General features: G+C 42.8%; 1 protein-coding gene and 1 pseudogene across 1 annotated transcript in view; both read left to right on the forward strand.

The window, feature by feature from the left end:
- Nucleotides 1-23,670, forward strand: part of MERTK (MER proto-oncogene, tyrosine kinase) — a 104,416-nt gene that overhangs the window by 49,463 nt on the left and 31,283 nt on the right. Inside the window, exons 6-10 of the mRNA XM_069494103.1 lie at nt 1,554-1,669; nt 7,183-7,366; nt 12,235-12,386; nt 19,372-19,525; nt 22,139-22,292. Of these exons, the coding sequence (XP_069350204.1) occupies nt 1,554-1,669; nt 7,183-7,366; nt 12,235-12,386; nt 19,372-19,525; nt 22,139-22,292 (760 nt within the window). The remainder of the gene's footprint in view (nt 1-1,553; nt 1,670-7,182; nt 7,367-12,234; nt 12,387-19,371; nt 19,526-22,138; nt 22,293-23,670) is intronic.
- On the forward strand, nt 14,150-14,650 carry LOC138400057 (translationally-controlled tumor protein pseudogene; annotated as a pseudogene).

Below are 23,670 nucleotides of genomic sequence, written 5' to 3' on the forward strand. Positions count from 1 at the left end.
AGAAACGGTCACTTAATGTGTTTTAAAAAAAAAATAGCAGCAACCAAAACTCCTTCTTTCTAATCTGTTATTACTGTGGTATATGGGGTCAATTTTTTTTATTATAATTATTTCCGCATATTGTGGGAGTACAAAAGTTCAGGTTACATATATTGCCCTTGCCCCCTGCCCCCGAGTCAGAGCTTCAAACGTGTCCATCCTGGGGTCAAATTTTGATCTGAAAAGGCAGATACTTTAGGGCAGTTCTACAGATAATCTGCTTAGGGAAGTGAGTCAAACACTGTGCTGATTCTTCCCCACTCACCAAGCTGTGTTTCTACTAGTAAAACCAAAACTCCTGAATCACGTGGTACCCAGCGCACACTTAATATGGTCCCAGCCCACCTTCCTCCTCTCCTGCTCATTCTCTCATCCCTGCTCCACCGCCACACCTCAGCCCCGTGGAGCAGCACTGTCACTATCCCCATTTACAGAGGGCATGTAACTGTGCCCAGAGCCATACGGCTGGTCAAGTGTAGACCAGACTCCCAGTCCCTGCTGGTGCTCGAGCCCATCTGCTTGCTGTCCCCTGCAATAGGCCTCTAGTGTCCTGTTGAGAGACACAAGCTCTAGGGTCAGGCAGACATGAATTCGGGTCCCCATTCTACTGCTTACAACCTCTCTGTGATGTTGGGCAAGCTTTTAACCTCTCCCATCCTCGGTTTCCTCATCTATAAATGGGGATTATAAGACTACCTCTCTAACAGGGTTCTAATAATGATTAGATGAAGAAGTCCATAAAGTGACTGGTACATAGCAAGCACACAAAAATGTTAGCCATCATTTTTGATTATGAGTGTAATTATTCAGAATTAAATTTAGCACAAAGAAATGATTCCCCAAACTTCAGATCCTCCTCAGATTCTCATTGAAATAGCTGTCCTTGTCCCACGTGCAGCCAAGGTCATTGCACACTCATTACTGTACACGCAGACCCCTCCCCCAGCAGAGGCAGTTGGCTCCTTTGCTTAAACTCTTACCTGTTTCCTCGGCCTAGAAAGCTTCTCCCCCTACACGCACACCCACACGTGCATGCTTGCGCACACACGTGCTCCTGTGGCACCCTTCTCTCCTGGGCACAGGGTGCTGTTATCCTTGGTTAATGTGGGTCTCCCCCGATGGGCCATGCACTGCATGAGGGCGGGGCAATGAGTCTTTGTCCCTGTTCAGTGCACTAGTGCCCACCCAGGTGGCCACACACAATAGGGTCTTGAACATGTACTCAACAAAAGATGTGAATGTCTCCACATCCTTTTCCAGTGAAAAGGTCTCCTCATTTCATCAGCAGGAAAGTGGGTCTGTGTTCCACTTCCCTGGTCCATCACTGGAAGACTTCTCTGCAGGCTAATACGATTACCCTCAAGCTAGGGTGGCTTCTCTTGAAGACATGTATTTCCTTTTGTTAATCTCAAGAAACTAAAACAAGGTTGGTATTAATGCATTTGTTTGGTAGCTGTGGGCTCCTGTGGTCTGTAACTGTGTTTGTGTGTGTGTGTGTCTTTGTTTTTCCGTAGCAATCCCCTCCCCACCAACTGCAGTGTACGTGCACAATAGTACGGCACACAGCATTGTGATCTCCTGGGTCCCGGGTTTTGATGGATACTCCCCGTTCAGGAACTGCAGCATTCAGGTAAACCTCCAGGATGAAGAGGGGAGGTGGTTGTTTGCTGCTCGGTGAGTCTATGTGTTTTTCTTCCCCCTAAGGGTGGGCATGGAGGACATTTCTCCACCTCTGCTCAGAGTCCCTTGGCCTCCCGCCTCCTCAGTGCCCACTGTGCATGCACCATTCTGTGCCCATGCTCTGTCCACGATGCTGCTTCCCTCCCATGCATGGTCCGGAGGCCCAACAGAAGAGAAACGTGTTTCCAGGGGAGAACATCATGAGACCAGAGAGAATTAATTTTAAGGTGCAAAAATATATCACTAAATGAAGGCTGGCTTGAGACCAGGAGTTAAGGAAGCCAGGCACTCCTCAGCGTGGCTCCTCGTGGGCTGGTGGCAATGAGGGATGAAGGGCCAGCCCAAGATAAGTCATCTGTGCTAGTAAATGTAACACCTTAGCCTGCATTTCCTGGGAGAACCTGGGGATTACAGGCCTTGTAGAGTCTTCAGCCATTTTTAACCACTACCTAAACTTGGTGTGAAACAGGAATATAAGACATAGAGGTTATCCATCCTACGCTCTGCTCTCAAGTGTTCATTTCATAGAAATGGAAAGAGTGGCAATAACACTACTGTTTACTGAGCACTCACAATGGCCCAGCGACTTTGCAGACCTTGTCTTAGTTAAAACACACCAGCACTCCAGACTCACAGCCTATGAGCAACAGAACCAGAATTCTAGCCCAGCGAGCTCTGAACCATGTTCTGCAGTCTCAGGAGACACATTGCTTGTGAGAACAGGTTATTGAACGTGCAAGGATTATCTGCTGAAAATATGAATGCATTCTGCCTTGTACTTTATCATACAGTAGGATCAGGAATTATCTTTAGTTTCCTAAATGTCTGGTCCTATTAGTTAAAAACACGTTAACCTGACACAGGCCAGTCATGCCTATTCAGCTTAGATAAGTGACTTCCAAAGAATTTTGTGTTGACAACCAGATGTTTTTACTACCAAGAGGAATTAATTTCTCTGCTCTGAATGCCTCCCACTCTTATCTAACAGCTGTTCCTTCCCTGAAGAGTAAAAACATGTATTATCCCCAAAATAGCCTCCTCCTTCAGCCCACCACCCCCAGCCTTGCTTAATTCTTACGCAACTCAAGTATTGGTAAGTGTTAGGAATTCTTATTGTGGCTACAATTCCTCCCCAAGGATATCCATTTTTTAACAATTTTTTTGAAATATATTAATATTTCATATACCATAATATTCACCCATTTAAAGTATACAATTCAGTGTTTTTTAATATATTCAAGAGTTGTGCAACCATCACTACTATCTAATTGTGTCTATATTCACAAGAGATACTGGTATACGGTTTTTTGTGTGATAGCTTTTTCTGGTTTTGGTATTAGTATAATACTGGATGTATTAGTATAATACTGGATGGTATTAGTATAATACTATAGAATGAGTTGGGACATATTCCTTCTTCTGTTTCTTGGAAGAGTTTGTAAAAGATTGATGTTAATTCTTCTTTAAATATTCAGTAGAATTCACCAGCAAAAAAGCCATGTGGTCTTGGGTTTTTCTATGTGGGAAGTTTTTTAAATGATTAGCTCAGTCTTTTTACTTGGTATAAGTCTATTTAGATTTTCTATTTCTTTTTGAGTCAGTTTTGGTAGTTTGTGTGTTTTAGGAATTTGATTATTTTATCCAAGTTATCTAATTTGTTGGTATGCAACATAGTTCATAATATTCCATTGTAATCCCTTTTATTTCTTTGAGGCTAGTGGTAATGTCCCCTATTTCATTCCTGATTTTAGTCATTTGAGTCCTCTTTTTTATTTTTCTTGGTCAGTCCAGCTAATGGTTTGTCAGATTTTTAAAAAATAATTTTTATTCATTTATTTATTTATTTTTTGACACAGGGTCTCACTGTGTTGCCCAGGCTAGTCTGAAACTCCTGGGCTCAAGCAGTCGTCCCGCTTCAGCTTCCCAAGTAGCTGGAATTATAGGCATGTGCCACCGTGCCTGGTGTGTTACTTTTATGGATCTTTTCAAAGACCCAAATTTTGGTCTTGTGAATTTTTCCTATTGTTTTTCTAATTCTCTATTTTATTCATTTCTGCCTTAAGCTTTATTTCCTCTTTCTGTTTGCCTTGGCTTAGTTTGCTCTTCTTTTTCTAGTTTCTTAAGGTGGAAGGTTAGTTATTGATTTGAAAGTTCTTTTTCTTTAAACATAGGCATTTATAATACACATTTCTCCTTAAGTACTGCTTTAGCTGCATCCCATAAGATTCTTTTGTTGTTGTTCATCTCAAGTTTTTTGTTATTTTCCTTGTGATGTCTTCCTTGTCCTCTTGGTTACTTAGAAGTACGTTTTTTAATTTCTACATAATTGTGAGTTTCTCAAATTTTCTCCCTTTGCTGATTTCTAATGTTATTCTACTGAGTTTAGAGAATATACTTAGTATGATTGCAGTCCTTTGAAATGAATTAAGGCTTGTTTTATGGCCTAGGTTCTGTCCTGGGGAATGTTCCCTGTGCACCTGGGAAGAATGTATACTCGGCTGTGTTTGGGTAGAGTGTTCTGTGTGTGTTGGTTGAGTCTACTCAGTGGTTGGTTTACAGTCTCATTCAGCCTTGTGTTCCCTTGTTGATCTTAGGACTAATGGTTTTATCTGCTATTGAATGGTGAAGTGAGGTCTCAGTTCTTATTTTTGAATTGCTTATTTCTCCCTCCTCCCTTCAATTCTGTTGGTTTTTGCTTCATGTATTTTATGGCTCTTTTGTTAGAAACAACTAGGGCCTGTTTCCCTGGGAGTAGACAGGCATATATATGGACATAACTGAAGCATGGACCAATTCTTCTTAAAACTGTTACCAAGTTGCTGAGCTGTTTGGAGAGTCTGAGAGGGCACGTGGTGCTTTCCCACATGAGGACGACCCACTCCGGGAAGCGTATCACCCTACCTCAAGGGTGGACATGAGGTGGGGTAGGACTGTTGGAAGGTCTGAAAACATCAGGTCACCCCTGGCAGTAGAAGATGATCACACACAGGCTTCAGCTGCTTGCTCTCTTTGCCGTGGCTTTGGGTGTCCATGGCCCACATGAAGAACCATCCTGGGACAGCCAAATTCCAGGCCCTTCTTGCCCATCCTGGATCCTGTGGTGCCGGACATGCTTATTCTGTCCTTGTCCCCCTGGCTAGCTTGGCCTCTATTCATCCATTCTCCCTTCCATCCCTGGTAGAGGTGCCAGATTTATGACATATGAATACAGGACATTCCATTAAATTACATGAGTAATCTTGTGACATATCTACACTAAAAAATTATTGGTTGTTTTTCTGAAATTCAAATGTAACTGGATATCCTTTATTTTCTCTGGCAGTCCGAATGGGGTTAGTCAGCTCAGGCTCTAGAAGTTATACTTTTATATTTTATTAACAATGTATTCTTAGTTCTGAAAGGACCAAGTATAGTTTTGTAAAATTATAATTTTAAACTCTGACTTGGTAACACATGAATGTTTTGGACGAGGTTCAGATCCACGCACTAGCAGGACACGCCCGCTTGCTTCCTTTGGTCCTGATGTTGGTTCCTTTCTTCACCCATTTTTGGGCCACATGCTCCATTCCTATTTTTAACTCCCTCACGTACTTCTTGCCATTACATGGCCTCTTTTCCCCTAGGACCTACTGAGGGCTGTTATAGAAACCCCGTCGTCTTCCAGGAACGTGTTCTCAAAGGGTGTCCCTGTGCCTGGAAATGCTCCTCGCATGACTCCGGAAATGGGGCGGGGGTGGACAGCCAGAGGTTTCCTCCCCCTTAGCTTTGGTCACCAGGAAGTAGGTGCATACACTAATGTGAAAAAACACAAAGTAGTATCTGCCAACAGCCACCACCAAGATAAGCATATGGCTTTTTGTTTCTCCTCTAGTGGCTCCTCAGGCCAACTGATGCCCTCCTGGCCCCGCTGTGGGGTCTGAGTCAGAGGGGAAACTCAGCCCCCACACCACCCTCATGGTACCCACCGGGGCATTTGGAATTCCAAGATGTTTATTTATGGCCCCTTGGCCTAAATTTCAAGCACATATATTCTAAAATAACAGCATTATATATCCACAGCCCATAATTGCAAGCCAATTATTAACGGGAATACATTTTGTGGGTTGCAGATTTTTTTCCCAAATTGCTTTTGGTTGCTTTTGTTTTACCCAATACCATTTTGTCTCTTCTGATTTTATAAGAACTACATATGGTAGAAATTTTGAAAAAGCATGTAGTTGAAAAAAATCCCAAACTCTCCTCTATGCCCATTCCCAGACAGGAGCTATGCTTAAGGAAAAAAGTAGAAGTTTGGCCTAGGACTAGATTTTTGCTGGGACCGTCCCTCTGTTGCCCATGCATGGATTTGGAGAGGATTGTGGAGAGACTAGAAAAGTCTGTAGAGGAAAAGGTGAGGAGATTTGGAGGAAAGTTTGCTGGGTGAGGGGCAAATGACTTTTTCCTTTATCTCCCCACAAAAAAAAAAAAAAAAAAAGTTACAAAATCTGCATTACTTATGTGTGCTTTTGGAGGTGAGTTTCCATTCGGACAGAAGTGGGAATAAAGGACACACTAAAACTAGCCTTAAGGCAAGAGCGGGGTTCCTCAGGTCACACACTAAAAAGAATACAGATTTTAAAAAATAAAATCAAGAAACCCATCTTCTGAAGCAGGATTTGGAAATAATTTCTTTAAAAGGCCAGACAGTAAATATTTCAGGCTTTGGCAGCCACCTGCGATATCTGTTGTCTCTGTTGCATATTCTGTGAAGCAGCCGAAAGAAGAAATCAAGAATTGAGGCAGGCCGGGCGCGGTGGCTCACGCCTGTAATCCTAGCTCTTTGGGAGGCCGAGGTGGGCGGATCGTTTGAGCTCAGGAGTTCGAGACCAGCCTGAGCAAGAGCGAGACCCCATCTCTACTAAAAATAGAAAGAAATTATATGGACAGCTAAAAATATATATAGACAAAAATTAGCCGGGCATGGTGGTGCATGCCTGTAGTCCCAGCTACTCGGGAGGCTGAGACAGGAGGATCGCTTGAGCCCAGGAGTTTGAGGTTGCTGTGAGCTAGGCTGACGCCACGGCACTCACTCTAGCCCGGGCAACAGAGTGAGACTCTGTCTCAAAAAAAAAAAAAAAAAAAAGAATTGAGGCAGCTCTGAGAGAGGAGGTGCTACTTTATTTTATTTTACAGTATAACATAAATTATAACCATTATGATATTACAATTATTTGCTCTGTTACCTGGCACAGTGAGAGTGGTTACTTTAGGCATTTTCCTCAGGTCCTCGGTCATTGCCCGGGCAGCATGAATAACGCACAGTAATGCCAGTGGGAACGTGCGCGTGTTCCCTGAAAGGAAGCAAGGCCTTCCCCTCGGAGCAGAGGAAGCACCGCGTGCGCTGAGTGCATGCCTGCCCCGCGTCTGACATTCCCACCGCCTGACTATTAATAATGCCTGGTCCACACCTTTACTCTCATTTAGGTCAAGGAAGTTGATCCGCTGAGTAATGGCTCAGTCATGACTTTTAACACCTCTGCCTCACCACATCTGTACCGAATCGAGCAGCTGCAACCCCTGGCCAATTACAGCATTGGTGTTTCCTGCATGAACGAAATAGGCTGGTCCGCAGCGAGCCCTTGGATTCTGGCCGGCACCACCGAAGGAGGTAATTCCTGGGGTTCGGGATGAATATTGCCCCCGATGGCATGTGATTGAACGAACCCTTTTCAGGGGCTTGATTGAGAGTTTAAACTTTGCTTCCTTTGGACTTTCTCTGGAGGAAAATTTTATTGAGGTGGCCAATGAAAATGGGAAAGATTTTTTCTTCTACGCTCAAAAAGGGTTTAGTGACAAAACTTAAACTTGTCATATAGAGATAATACTTTCTTTTACATAGGGATAACATGCTTTTTAAAACGTGTTATTTTAAATTAAAATATAATAATACACAAGAATTATTATTCGTAGCATCAAACTCAAGAAAAGTAACGATGTGCGGATGCCTAACGTTCACCAAGCACCCACTGCGTGCCTGGGACACTGTTAGGGGCTTTCCATGCGTTATTTGATTAGATCCTCACAGCAACTCTATGCAGTAGATACTATTGTCTCTGTATTTTCTTGGCCAAAGCAAATTGTGTTTACGTCTTTAAACTTTAAAGATTTTTCTGAGTGTTGCTTTTGATTTTAGAGATTGTTTTCTTTTCTGTGAGTTTTGGAATGACTGTTGCAGCTCTGTTAACTTTGAATCGCAGTTTCCGCTACTCTCTAATTAGAGCTCTCAGTTCCTCTGACTCTCCCCTGCCCTCCTCTCTGTCCTCGTAAGTCAGCGCTCAATCTTCATGCAGATGGCAGGACAGGTCTAGAGCAGGGATTTTGAGGGCTCGATCCTTGCATAAATTCTTGTGCCAAAATTGGAAAATATCTTCTTTTTTCAAATGAAAAAATAAAACCTTTGAAAGCAATTTTGATATGCTGTATTTCCATTTTCATTCAATTCAAAATACTTTCTAAAAAGTGTCTGTTATGATTTCTTCTGTGACTTAGTGGTTATTTAGCTATGTAATTTAGTTTCCAGGGACCTTTGTAAAATAGTATTGATTTCTAATTTAATTTGATTGGGGCCAGGGAACATAATTTATATGACTTGACTCCTTTAAAATTTATTGAGGTTTGTTTTACGCTCCAGAATATGATCATCTTAGTAAATCACCAGTGTGCGCATGAAGAGATTGAGTATCCTCCTCTTACTGAGTGTTCTATAGATGCCAACTGGGTCAAGCTGGCTGATAGTGCTTTTCAAATCTGTATTCTTACTGATTTTCTGTTTACCTCTTCTGTGAATTATTTATAGAGGGGTATTGAAATCTGTGACTATAATTGTATATTTATCTATTTCTATTTGCAGCTATAGCAGGTTTTGTTTTAAAGGTTTTGAAGCTCTCTTATTTTGTATAGAAATGTTTAATATTACTGTGCTTTCCGAATAAATTGACTACTTTATCATTATTAAATTACTTTCTTTATCCATGATAATATTGCTCTGCGATTTACTTTGATATTAATATAGCTACTCCAGCTTTCTTTGGATTACATGCTATAATTTTTATTCATCCTTACTTTTTTTTAAGAGACAGAGTCTCACTCTGTTGCCCAGGCTGGAGTGCTGTGGTGCCATCATAGCTCACTGCAGGCTCAAGCGATCCTTCTGTCTCAACCTCCCGAGTTGCTGGCTCTGTAGGTACACACCACTGCACCTGGCTAATTTTTGTTAATGTTTTTTAGAGATGGGGTCTCACTATGTTGCCCAGGCTGGTCTCGAACTCCTGGCCTCAAGCAGTCCGCAGTCTCTCAAGTCGCTGAGATTACAGGCATGAGCCACTGTGCTCAGCTCTCATCCTTACTTTTAACTTATTTATATGTATATATTCAATATGTGTTTCATATAAGCAGCATATACTTTGTTAAATATATATGTATAATCAGAATACACCTTGCTTTTTAATCCATTCACAATCTCTATCTTTAAATTGAGGTATTTAGTCCATTAAAATATAAAGTGATCATTCAAATGGGTAGGTTTAAGTCCATCATATTTTCTGTTTGTTCTTTCTGTAATTTGTCTCCTTTTTCCCCTTTCTTTTGGGTTAGTTAAATATTTTTATGATTCTATTTTATCTTATTTTCCTTCAAAAGTTTAAAGGTATTCTGCTTTTTTTAGTGTCATGGGTTGCTATGGAGAATTCTGATACTTGAGTTTTCTATGTGAACTGTTTTTTACTTTTAGTTTTTTAAAATATCTTTTTTTTTAATTCCAGTACTGTGATGAGCTATGATGTAGAATTTGTTGTGGTTGTCATCATGAACATTCAGTGGCGTTTTGATCTGGAAATGCAGGAAAAGTCCTGAGGGTTTTCCTTATACTTTTTTTCTTTGAAAATGTTCCAATCTCTGCCCCCACCCCCACCCCAGAAATGTGTTAGACAGTTGTTAGTTAGATCCCTTCGATTGCTTCTTTGATTTTCTTTTCTCAAATTGGCCTCATTTTTTTGCCTTTTTACTCTACTTTCCTGAGGATTCACTTGATTTATCTTCTAATTCTTCTGTTAAATATTTCATTTTACTTTCCATGTTGCTAATTTCAAGTTTTTTTTTTCGTTGACAATTTTTTCTGGTTCTCAGTCATGAGAACTCTTTCTTATCTTTGGGTATATTAATTATTTTTGTTTGTTTTTTAGTTTTCTCTAGTTCCCTGCACTGGCTCTGTCTCCTCTGAGCCCTCTATCCCGTGTGTTTGTTTGGTCTCTGACATTCATGAAGGAGACTTCCCCAGACCTTTGCTGGCCTTCTGTCTGTTCCTACTGAAGCGTGAAGAACCAGCGATTTGGTTGGAAATATGTGAGTGTGGGCAGGGCTCGTAGGCTTCACTGTTACGTGATTGGGCAGTGACCTAAGTGTTCTGGTGAAGATACCCCCAAGTGTCAAAACTGGTTTTCTTTCCTCTGTGGCCACTCACTTCCTCTAGAAAAGGAGTCTGCTGTCCCCTGCCCCAGGACTTTAAACATGGCTGCCTTGTTCTAGGGGCCCAGGGCAGGGAGAAGGAGTTAGGTGAGCCCTCCTTATTCAGTGTACAAACTTCCACTTTTTTCCCTGGTTTTCAGTCTGGCCCTTCCCATGCCTCCATTCTGCTGGTGCCCTAAGTTCAGTGGCTTTTTGATTCAGAGAATAACCTACCTTGTCTTCTGTGGATATTTGAGGGCGTTCTCGCCAGGTGGGTAGGGATGAGGTAGAGGAACCTTGAGGAACAACTACTTCTTTTTTCTTTTGGAGACAGGGTCTCACTCTGTTGCCCAGACTAGAGTGCATTGGAATCAGTATAGCTCACTGTAACCTCAAACTCCTGGGCTCAAGTGATCCTCCTGCCTCAGCCTCCCAAGTAGCTGGGACTACAGGCACCTGCCACCAAGCCTGGCTAATTTTTCTATTCTTTGTAAAGACCGAGTCTCGCTCTTGCTCAGGCTGAGCTCAAATTCCCGGCCTCACATGATCCTCCTGCCTCAGCCTCCCAAAGGCAAATATTAATACTTCTTAATTAAACTTCCCATTGATCTTCCCAGTTTTAGTCCCCATTTTAGTACCTGGGCCCACAGCTTCTGAACCTCTCTGTGGTTCTTTGGGGAGTATTGGCTTGCTAAGTTAATTATACCTTCTTCAGCTCTTTTTCAGCTTTCAAATATGTGTTGAAATTTCTCTTCTATTGTTGACTCTTCTTTGAGTTGGGAGTTTATATCTTGTTAAATTCCATACTGTCATCATAGAGGAGTTTGGGGCGGAGGCAGACATAAACACATGTCCAGGTGGCCATGTTTATCCACAAATCCTACAACAGATTTGAAAGTATGTGACTGATTTCATAGACAGCTACAACTGTATGACATTTCCTTAATGAAATTCATTTTAGCTTCATGATTACTGATCCTGAAATCAGCAGAGACAAAGAGGATTATAGTGTCCTTTTGTTTTCCTTTCAGACATATCAGAAATATATAATTTAACTTCCCTAAATACTACAGGCAACAGTTTGTTATATATTATGCCAATTGTTTTTATTCCTTCTATATATAAAAAATTTATTTTTCTATTTCTAAAATGGATCAATTTATAATTTTTTGCAATTTGATTCCCCCTTGGATATCTTTTCATATCAATACACATGATATACCTAATTCTTTTTAGTGGCCAGGTAGCAAGTATTCCACTGGAAATGTATCAAAATTTATATCTTAATTATTGACCGAGCATTACATTTATTCCCTTTTGTCACTATTACGCTGCAGTGAATGTAACACCACCTACAGATTAAATTCCTGGAAATAAAATACTTGGTCAAAGAGCATATTATTTTCAGTTTTAATAGATACAGTCACATTCCTCTCTCCCAAAAGAGACTGTAGTAAGATCTTGACTTCTTTCCCAGATTGTTTTATACATGTACACACACACATAGATATACATTTTTTAATGTATCAACTGATTAGCTATGTTCAGACCATCAGTAAACTCCTGCCTCTGCACTTTAAAGTGATGGCTTCGTTTTGAGCTCAGCAGCGTTCCCTGTCTTGCGCATCTCAAATGCCACAGGCTGATCTCCAGCCTGGCATGTTGTCTTTCTACCCCACAGCTTTCTGTCGGAGGACCCTGAGTTGTGTCTGCTTTGCTTCCCCGGGGCTCCATGCGCACCGTCCTCCTGCTTCCCTGCCTTCCTCTCTCTGTTACTTTACCCCGGGTGCTCGTGACATTTTCAACCTCATAGATGGATCTCAAGTCTTCGGTAGGGCTTACTTGTTAAAACTCATGTCATATCTCAGTGGTCCTTAATTGAAAAGAGGGTCAATATCTGCTGTTAGTCTCTGTCTCACTTGAGTACTTTTCATGGAGCATTTGAAAACCACACACTCAAAAACCAAGACAAGAATGAATCTATATGTGCTTTTCTCTGTGGTTCTTCATCCTTCTCTCCTTTTTCTTTTATAGCGCCATCCGCAGCCCCTTTCAACGTCACTGTGTTTCTGAATGAATCTAGCAACGATGTGGACGTCAGGTGGATGCAGCCTCCAATTAAGCGCCAGGACGGGGAGCTGGTGGGCTACCAGCTCTCTCACACGTGGCACAGTGTGGGGACTTCTGTAAGTCTGAAGCCTAACAGGGCACGATTGATCATTGCCTTTTGACTTGCTGGTTTAATTCTGTTTTAGAAGCTTTCATTTTGTCGTGAAAAGACATGATGTGATTGAGTTAGGGAAGGCACCTTTCGGTGGGATATAAATAATATAGTAAAAATTAGAGGTGACGGAGGAGTCTTTTGAGGAGTTCCTCACTCATTCATCCATTCATTCATTTATTTATTTAGTAAATCGACGGAGAACTCATCCTCCGTTACCACCTCATTTTTGCCTTCAGAGAATTGAGGCTCTTCTGGGAAGACAGTGTGAGCTACCCGGATATTCATAGTATGAGGTCAGGGAGTAGCAGTTGGCAATTCATAGACTTTTGGAAATCTCAGGGGATTCTTTTCAGAAGAAGATTGTCAGGGAACAACCCCAACCTCATAGAGAATAGCAAGGGGTAAACTGACGCCCAATAAGAGGACTCGGCAAGGGAGCCAGCTGGCCTGGCAGAGCTGCATAGCAACTGAAATTAGACATGAGACTCAGTGGGCCAGAGAAAGGGAATTTGTCACTCATGGCACAGCACCCCTTGGAACATCAGCCTAGTGGCACAGGTTCCCTGCCCTCCAGTCCCGTGGGGTGAGGTGATGGGCTCAGATGGTGGTTGTGCAGCCGAGGGGCCCAGGGCCCAGGGTTCAACACTTTGTGTAGCAAACAGCAAACAAGCCCATCCTCTGTGCAGTTGCACAGTAGTCATGCTGTGGCCCCCTCGACCTACGTGACCAGCCCCAGAGTGGCTCGGGGTCAGCAGATGGTTAGACCTTGCAGTTGGGCACACTCAGGATGTGCAAAGTGCTTGGTGCCTATGGCAGACTGCCTTTTCCAGCAAAGGTGGTACTTGATTTGCACTTGTGTATTAGTCAGAGTTCTCCAGAGAAAGAGAGCTAATTGAATACATATGTGTAGAAAGAGATTTATCATAAGGAATTGCCTCATGCAATTATGGAGGCTGAGAAATCCTACAATCTGCAAGCTGGAGACCCAGGAGAGCCAGTGGTTTAATTCAGTGTGAATTGCACCTGCATACTCATGCACACATACACCCCGCATAAAGATACACCTATGTACACATACACACCTGCACACACACACACCCCCCGCACAGGTACACCAACATACACACACACACACACACACACACAGATACACCTACATACACATACACACACCCTCCACACACAGATACACCTACATGTACATATACACACACACCCCCACAGAGATACACCTATATACACATAGACACACACCCCACATACAGATACACCTACATATACATACATGCACACACCCCACACAGATATACCTACATACACATACAAACGTACACACACACCCCCCCACACACATCCACCTTCTTTCCACCAGAGCACACTGCTGGCCCACGCTGGTCTACCAAGTCTGGCCAGGTGACTCAGCAGCTGGCTCCTGCCAGCTAGGAAGGTTTTCTCGCTCACTGAGAACATATATCATGATTGTCAACAGTGATTGTTTTGAATACTAGTGTGTGCTTGGAACCGGGCAGGGCTGGGGTGGGGGTGCATCGATACATCAGGTAGCTCCTGCCTTATAATCTGAGGCTGGCAAGATCCTCTTTAGTTCAGCAAGGACTCTCTGGTGTAAGTACTAGTTTTATTTCATGATAGCAAACAGGCTTTTCTGCCCGCTCCCCCTCCCTCCCGGTGCCGCTTGCTCCGGTTGTACCGCTCTGGCTCTAACTCCTGGCTGTGGTTGTGATTATCCACAAGGACCTCCTCAGCCACGATGAGATGTTCTCTGCCATTTACAAGATCTGGGAGACCATGGGCGGGCTATAGGGAAGGTGAAGACAGAGAGTAGGACGGAGGGTAACGCTGATGACCGGCTTACTGGTGGAAGTGCTTCTGCTGGAGGCCCTGAGCACGAAGGTGCTCACAGCACAGTGATCACCAGTGTTGATGTTGTCGAGAACCATCACTCATTTGCAGGAAACCAGCTTCACAAAAGAAGCCTACAAGAAGTACGTCAAAGATTACATGAGGTCAATCAAAGGCAAACTTGAAGAACAGAGACCAGAAAGAGTAAAACCTTTTATGTCAGGGGCCACAGAACAAATTGAACACATCCTTGCTAATTTCAAAAACTACCATGGGTGAAAACGTGAGTCCGCATTGCGTGGTTGCTGTGCTGGACTACCGTGAGGATGGTGTGACCTGTATGTGATTTTCTTTAGGAATGTTTAGAAATGGGAAAATATTGACAAATTTGGCAATTACTTTGGATCTATCACCTGTCATCATAACTGGCTGCTGCTTGTAATCCACACAACACGGACTTAATATAAATGGGACTGATGTCATCTTGAGCTCTTCATTTATTTTGTCCACGATTTATTTGGTGTAGAAGCATTGTTTTTAAGAAACAAAAATGTCATATAGATTGTCTAAAAATAAAATGCATAAAAAAAATTCCACACAATAGCAAACAAAAGGCCAAGGGGATCTACGTGTGAAATAGTGACTGCCTCTCTAAGAACCAGCCGGTGCTCTTCCGATGACTTTGTCAGTCAAACCTGGAGGGACATGTGATTCTGATTTCTGTGAAGTCTAAAGATCACTGCTGTGGTACCAACACTGGACAGAAGTAGGGGAGGCAGACGAGTGATGATGCCTGAGTGTGGCTGGGTGGGCAGCTTCCAGACAGGTCTCTTTTCCACCTGGGAAAGGAAGAGAGTGGGGTAAAACTGACTCCTTTTGTGACATGATACATCCATGGAAGGGCAGATGCACTGTGCACTGGTTTCATTATCAAGACTGTCTCTTCTTTACCATGATCACGCTTCCTGTGTTGTCATCTGCCTAACAGATTTAACACTAGATGCATCTTCATGGCATTCATATGGGCATCACATGAAAGTTACACAGCTCCTTGGCTGAAAGATGAACAGGGTGAGTGGGGAGACGGCTGCACCCCCTGATGATGTCCAAGCTTTGCTTCAATCATATTTAACCTCACATCATCCAGCATTTATCAAAACTGCTATTTTCCGAAAGGCCAAGTGGGATTTGTTTTTCTTTTCCTGCCTCAGATTACCTATCAGAAAGCAGACTGTTGGAAGCAGTGGGTGACGGAAGTAGAGGAAAAAGAAGAGGGCTTAGAAGTCCTTGTTGTTTTGCTTTATAGTAAATAATAATGGTGTTACTAATAATCCTGCTTAGAAGTAACAGCTGAAAGAGAAACATCTCCTTTCCTGGTCTTTTGTCCCAAGGCATGTGTGCAAGGTGACTGGATTAACTGCATTTCCCCATTGGCTGAGTCGGGGAATCAAATGCCTCTCTTAGAGAAAGTCTTTTTTGTCACAAGGCCAAATGCTATCTATACTAAGCATAAAGGTTCAGTAGTGCTATTTCAATGCAATAGGAATTTTATCTTTCTCTGGTTGGCAGAAAATAATTATTACTAGCATACACTGGAGCAGGCATGAGTTTGTTTAAAGAGCTACATGTCATCCTCTTGCCTTCTCCTTCTGGTATGGGTGAAGCTACTTTTCTAGAAAGGACCTCTTGAGCTGAGGCTTTCTGAAAGGCAGCAGTGATGAGAATCTTATGAATGACTGTGGCTGGAGAGCCTTGTATACTAAATGCCATTAGCACTCAGCTGTGCTGTGCGTTCTCACTGCCCTTTGTTCAGAATGGTCCCCTCTGTGGGGAGAACAGTACTGCCGCAGTTAGGGCTGTGACCTTTCCAGTCACTTACCTCCTTGGAGATGTTGGATCATCCCTAGGAGAAGGTCATTTGCGTTGTGCTCACTTTGTGCGTCACGACGGGCTTGTGACAACAAAGACTTGGTGCCTCCCTTTACATTGGGAAACATTCTCTGATGCAGCTAAGTTCCAAGCTCATGATCCACAACTGGAGGCAAATAAGAACACTGAAGAAAGCCAGCCCTGGGAGGAGCCCCGACACCACGCCCAAAGTGAAGTTTGAGATGATCTTGGCATCCTTCACTCCGATTTCCTTAAACCCCCTTCATCTTGGAAGGGCAAGGCTGAAACACAACTTCATCTCTCAAAATTGTCTTTTCATTTCCATTTTTAGAAAACTGTTACTAAAGCTACTTTTTCTTTATGTAAGTCAGGGGAGTTGGATATTTCTGAAAGATATCTTTCACTTATCACTGCACTAAGCATGCAATTTCAGAACATTCTTGGAAGTGGTCTTTGGGTGGGTTATTGCAGTTATACTGGAGACAAGCTTGTACCGTTGTGATCCCACAACTTGTATGCCACTTTCAGAGTAAGAACCTCCCGATCTTTACTCTATGGATATTTATTATATCTTAATAAAGATATCTACTTTTTTGTTGTTCTATTTTCTTGATATCCCTTGCCTTCTAAATCAGAGCTTAAAATCCAAAGATAAGGAGCAAGTACAAACTGTTCTCCTTGAAGTTGGAGCTGTGTCGTGTTCAGCTTTATACCCTCTGAACACAGGGCATAGGACGTGCTTTGTAGGCATTTATAGCACTAGGGACTGGATGTGTGGAGCCAGCTATACCATCTAAACCAGGGGTCCCCAACCTATGGTAAGTTATATAATTATTTCATTATATATTACAATGTAATAACAATAGAAATAAAGTACATAATAAATGTAATGCGCTTGAATCATCCTGAAACCATCCCCCTACCCCCACCCTGGTCCTGGTCCGTGGAAAAATTCTCTTCCATGAAAACAGTCCCTGATGCCAAAAAGATTAGGCACCACTGATAAAGCAGCTGCAGACTTTCTCTCTGTGAGCAGGACAGTCTTTTGATAAGTGTGGGCTAGTGTTTCCCATTCCATCCCTATTCCCATAAAGTGTCAGTGGATCTATGAAAAAAGAGTTCAGTGAGCAGATAAATGTATAAAATAGTCCTTGGTTCCTGAAGCAGCTTTAGAGCTTTAAAAGTGAAAGACAGTTTTGTTGTAATGTTGGGGCACTTTAGGTCTCAGAAGTGGGCCCCAGAAAACAGAATCTCTCTGTCTGACTTTCTCCTGCCCTCCTTTCATTTGCTTCTTTCTTTCCTAAAGGCAGGAATCTTCCCTTACCTTTTTATCTTGGAGCTGACAATAAAGAAATTTGCTGACTGACCTTATCTGATTGTAGGTCATAAGACCCTCATTTCAGAAGAAGTCTTTCCCCATACCTGGGAGGAAGGAACATTGCACAGAGAGGCCAAGAAGAATCTGAACAGACAGGCCTTGCTGGTTTCCCCACTCAGTCTATTAGTATGAGATCACACCCCTTTTGTCCTATCACATTTCTACGCAGTTGTCAATCATGCCTATCCAATGAAGTCTCCATAAAAGGCCTAAGAAGATGGGGTTCAGAGAGCTTCCAGATAGCTGAACACATGGAGGTTCCTGGAGAGTGGTGTGCCCAGGGAGGGCATGGGCTCTGCACCCCTTCCCACATGGTTTTCTGCCCTCTTCTCAAATTAAATACAGAATGACCAACTAACCCATAGTCAAAACTGGGTTGCTCTGTGCATCTCTTTGTCCTTATCCTTTGTAATATATTTTATAATAAACCAGTAAACGTGTTTCCTGAGTTCTGTGAGCCACTCTAGCAAATTAAAGGAATCTAAGGAGGGGGTTGTGGGAACCCCAATTTATAGCCAGTTGGTCAGAAACACAGGTAAAACAGCCTGGGGCTTGGGATTGGCACCCAAAGTGGGGCCACTCTTGTGGGACTGAGCCATCAACCTGTGGGATCTGACGCCATGTCAGGCAGGTAGTGTCAGAATTGAACTGGGTTGGAGGATGCCCCGCTGGTGTCTTCTACAGAGTTGATTGATTGGTTGCTGGTGGGGAAAAATTCCCGCCTACTTCTTGGTGACCGGAGGTCACAGACGTCTTCTTTGTTGATTGTTGTGATGTGAGAGCAGAGCAAAAGCAGTTTGTTTTTTTCTACACAGGGGACATTTCTGGTCCTGGTGGTCCCTGCCTGTCTAGATGTAGAAACAGTCTCTGGACCCAGTGCTCTCTTGGTTGTGAATGGTGGGACCATGCTGTCCTTATGGGCTGAGTTGGGGCCATCTTGTGCCATCACTAGAAGTGACTGACTTGAGACCAAGTGACCAGGGAATAAAGTTACCAACAGAAATGTGCTTTTGCTGTTTGTTGATGATCTGGGATATATGTGCCTCATATGACCTAATATTTCTCTCTGAAATCAAATTTCTAAAATTCAGAGATAAAGACATGTTCCTAGAGTTTCATGTCAGCTTTCACGACTCCTAAAATTTTCATTTGAAAAGCCAGCCTAAACACACAATTGTTTTCTACACCAGAGAACACTGTAATCATCAAGGTTTGGAAACACAAGGGAAATATTGTATAAACACTTAGTTCTGGTTGTTTTTCCCTATGTTTTAATGGCTCACTATTGGACGGCAGTGGCTTTAAAACATCATAAAGCAAAGCCAGAGTTTTAAAAAGTGAAAAAAATGCACATTTGTCACACTGGAAGAAAGAAATAGTATCAATGCCCTCCTCCTTGTAGATTTTAATCAAAAGTCTTATAATTTCAAGGAACAGGAGCCCGCTGTGCTAGATCAAGGGTGGTTGGCAGGTGGGCAACGTCAAGGGACAGTGTGACGCTGGGGCCTTGTGCTGTGGGTGGTTCTGAGCATGGGGGTCTTGAGGATACATCTGCTACATGCTCCCTCTCTTCTAGAAGCTTCTTTGCAACCACTCAAGTGCCATGCCCTCATGGCCCTGGTTTCCCCAGAGGCCTGAAGTTGCTGTTAGTTTCCACTTGCCTTTTGGTTCCATTGGCTGTGTCCTGAGTGAGTCAGGAATGCTGTGGAGACAGGGCCCCTAGACGTGGGCGGGACGGCTTTCCTCAGAAGGAACTGTGGGCGAGCAGTGTGCCCCCAGCGCCTCGAGTTTCATTTCCTCTTTTCCTATCTGTCCCCAGAAAGAGCTGTTTGAGGAAGTCGGCCACAATGGCAGCCGTGCTCGGATTTCTGTTCAAGTCCACAACGCCACGTGCACAGTGAGGATTGCGGCCGTCACCAAAGGGGGAGTCGGGCCCTTCAGTGACCCAGTGCAGATATTTATCCCCACGCGCGGTGAGAGCTGGGGCCCCCATTGGCTGGTAGAACGTGGCAGTCCCGGCAGTGCACAGGTTGCCAGAGGGTAACCTGTGGGGTGGGTGGCTGATTAAAGAATGACAAATAAGGACCAAAAGGAATTTTTGCAATGATAAAGATACGGTAACACACTTCACAGAACTACTGATACCCATGGGTCCTGCTACTGCTGTTACTATTAATGACAATAATGTTCTAGGAAGATTAGTCCTTTCAGAATACCAACTTTGACTTGACTTGTTGAATTTAGTTGAAATGACATGTGCTGTACATAGCTGAAGTCTGGACAAGCAGTGTGGCTTAGCCCTCTATGATTGACACTCTTTGTTTATTTGCTAGTGCTTATTTTGCTAAGTTTTAGGCAGCACTGGCACTGCTTGCCATGTTTTTATCCATTCAAGCCTTGGGTAATGTGCTTTGTGATTTGGTCTGTGCAGAACATGAAATGTTTCCTACGGAAGCCATCCTCTGACTACCCTGGGCTGACTGAACTAAATGCCCAGCCATGCGTGCTGGCCTTTGCATGTCGCTGGAGTGTCCCTTGGCACGGTGCCACCGTGGTGCCCCAAGTGGTTCAAATGCTGTGCTTGATTCCATAGCCCAGTGGAGCCAACTGTGTTCTGACTCTGATCTGCCCTAGGTTGTTTGATGTTAAACTGCTCTCATAAAATCCCACATAGGCATCTATATCAGTGTGACTTGTACATTTACAAGTTCATGCCAAATATGGTCTTTGTACCCAGCAGTAGACGGGACTTGTGAGCAGATGATTGAGTTCTCACGTCTGTTCCCAGTGACTCTCAAACATGCTCTCCCTTTGAGTGCTGAAATGCAACCACATGGCATTCCTGCAGCCACCAGGCTCAGTACCTGGGGAACGTTAGTCACTGGTTATGGGGAGACAAGATGTGTCTACCTCGTGGGAATTCAAAGACAATGAGATTCTGATTCTAAAGGGACAGTTTAAAAAAATAAGTGTTTAAGGCTACAGAGTTTTCATCTTCATTCATGATAAATTCTAAAATGTTTTAAAGCTTTGCTATACAGGCAGTCCTTGCCTTGCACAGCTCCAATATGCATGAATTTCAGTTACCACAGTTAAATAACATTATTTCCCCAACAATTTGGTTCAAATTTTAGTTACCATCTTATTAATATATCTACTGTAATTACCTAAAGCATAAACTTGGGCGCTAGCTCTTCAGGCCACGGATCACCATGTAAATAACAGATGTGCATCATGACCAGTGGTGTCACTTCTTTCAAAATCTTTTAGTGACTGGTCACTGCATAACCATCATTCAGTTTGTGTACGTCTAACGGAGGCACATGGCTGTGTTGCTTCCCTGTCTCCCAGTAACAAACCCATGTGACACTTTATAAAAATGGGAAATTGAAACAGGGAATGGGAAAACAAAGAAGAAAGTGCAGAAAGAAGCGAAAAGTGATATTGTGGGAATGAAATTTGAATTGAATGTAAGTGGACCGTGGCATGTTCACACTGCTACTGTTCAATAGACTAGACATGCAGCTGAGGTACTTAGTGAAGGTGAAGTTATTGACATAAATGAAGTTGTGACAAAAAAGGATGGAAATGTCCCAGAGAAAGTGACACTGGCAAAAAACTTAACACTAAAGGAATTCACAGAGGTATTTTACAACATTGAAAGCACAAAAGATAAAACACTGGAAGTTGATCCAAACTTAGAAAGGTGTGTGACAATTCCCTAAAACTGCAGTCCCCAACCCCCAGGCCATGGCCCCGTACCAGTCCTCAGCCTGTTAGGAACTGGGCTGCACATCACTGCCTGAGCTCCACCCCTGACCCCCTGATCCCCCGTCCTGTGGAAAAATTCTCTTCGATGAAACTTAGGAACCCGGCCATACAGCAGGTGAGCAGGTGAACGAGCAAGGCTTCATCTGTATTTACAGCCACTCCCCATGGCTCACATCACCGCCTGAGCTCTGCCTCCCCCCACCCACTCATCCGTGGAAAAATTGTCTTCCATGAAACCAGTCCCTGGTGCCAAAAAGGTTGGGGACCACTGCTCTAAAATACAAAATGTATTTTCTCTGTATCATAAGTTACATGACTAGAAGAGGTAAACTCTGTTCAACCTACTCTTGATTAGTTTTTTACAAAGAAATAACACTTTAATTCTTAATGTTTTTAATGTTTTAAATTATAGTGCACCACGTAAATATTAGTTTTAACTATTTTTTCATTTTCCAATACATTTATGACCAACATAGTTTTCCCATTGATTTTTAAAATTATTCTTTTTTAACTGACAGTGAAAATTGCATGTAGGGAGTAGAATGTGATATTTTAATATGTATATACACACACACAAACACACACATTGTAGAATGATTAAAGCAAGCTAGTTTCCCACTGATTATTAAAATCACTGCGCATGGTCTCAGCTTGCACAAAGTAAGGGCTGCCTGCATTTGTGGATTATAAAAGATAAAAGATTTAACTAGATTCTAAAAGCTTTTGATGTGTTCTTCCTTGTTCCAAGCCGATGTTTCTCATGTATTTCGAATCCCAAAGAGATGTTTGAATCGATTCTGTTGGTATTTTACCAGGTTGGGCAGATTATGCCCCTTCATCAACTCCGGCACCTGGCAACACAGATCCTGTGCTCATCATCCTTGGCTGCTTTTGTGGATTTATTCTGATTGGGTTGGTTTTATATATCTCTCTGGCCATTAGAAAAAGAGTCCAGGAGACAAAATTTGGGTAAGTATCCTAGTTGAAAATGTTTGCCCCGTGGTATTGATGAGGTTGTCATGCCAAGTGATGATGGTTTCCGGTTGGCCTTGCCCTCACGTTGCACCCAGACGGGTGCCTGCCTTGTGCATGCCCAGCTTCCTTACCTAGGCCAATGCCTACAGAGGCAGCCAACAGCAATAGCCAGCTCTGAAAAGGCTTCTTACACAGAGAAGATCATCAGAGGCCTTTACTACTCAAACTGGGTTGCTGTTAAATGAGGATTTTTATTGGAAGCCTTAAAAATGACCCCTATTATTTTTTAAAATGCATATATAGATAAAAATATAGGAAATAAATTCATCAAAGCATTAGCAACTCTGGCTGGTATCATTGTGGGTAAATCTGTGTTTCGTTGTTTTGTTTTTTTTTTTTGCCACATTTTCTATAATAATGAGTTATTTTTCTAATACAGAAAAACTATATTACATTCAAATGAGAAACAAAACTCTTTTTCTTATTTTCTATACATCTTACTTTTGTAACAAAATACTAGTCAAATATCAACAAAAATGAGATGCTATGTTAAAGCAACCTATGAAAAGAAGGGGGCTGGGCACAGTGGCTCACGCCTGTAATCCTAGCACTCTGGGAGGCCGAGGTGGGAGGATTGCTTGAGCTCAGGAGTTTGAGACCAGCCTGAGTAAGAGTGAGACCCCGTCTCTACTAAAAATAGAAAAAAATTAGCCAAACAACTAAAAATGGGAAAAATTAGCCAGGCATCAGTGGCGCGTGCCTATAGTCCCAGCTACTTGGGAGGCTGAGGCGGGAGGATTGCTTGAGCCCAGGAGTTTGAGGTTGCTGTGAGCTAGGCTGACGCCATGGCACTCTAGCTCAGGCAAGAGAGTGAGACTCTGTCTCAAAAAAAAAAAGAAAAGAAAGAAAGGAAAAGAAAAGAAAAGAAGGCTGTGTGTAAATGTTGTTTCTGGAACTCAGTTTTCTACTCCAGGGCTCTGCAGCGAATTTGGATTTCCAGGAAATCCAGTTTATCAAGCATGGGTCAGCAGGAAGTATTTTGTATGAGGGAAGTTGTTGACAGCTTGGAATGAGGCAGAGTGAAAGAAGGGTGTGTGGCTATGTTTTGAAGGGGACTGAGCATCCCTCTTTGATGGCTCCCCCTTCAGAATACTGTGAGAACATTCCACTCACTCTGAGACTTCCACGGGCATGGGAAGGGGCTTAAGATGGGAGGCCAGGCTGCTCTTTATTTATGTTCTTCCCAGTCTTAGGGGTCAGTTACCTTCAGTCCCTACAACTCCATCCTTGTGGTTATTATATCTTAGTATATGAAGTCTAAGAATGACTATTTTAAAGAAGTAGACAAAATCTGAGCTAAATTTTGAACATA

Source organism: Eulemur rufifrons, chromosome 19 (assembly GCF_041146395.1).
Source record: "Eulemur rufifrons isolate Redbay chromosome 19, OSU_ERuf_1, whole genome shotgun sequence".
Lineage (NCBI taxonomy): Eukaryota > Metazoa > Chordata > Mammalia > Primates > Lemuridae > Eulemur > Eulemur rufifrons.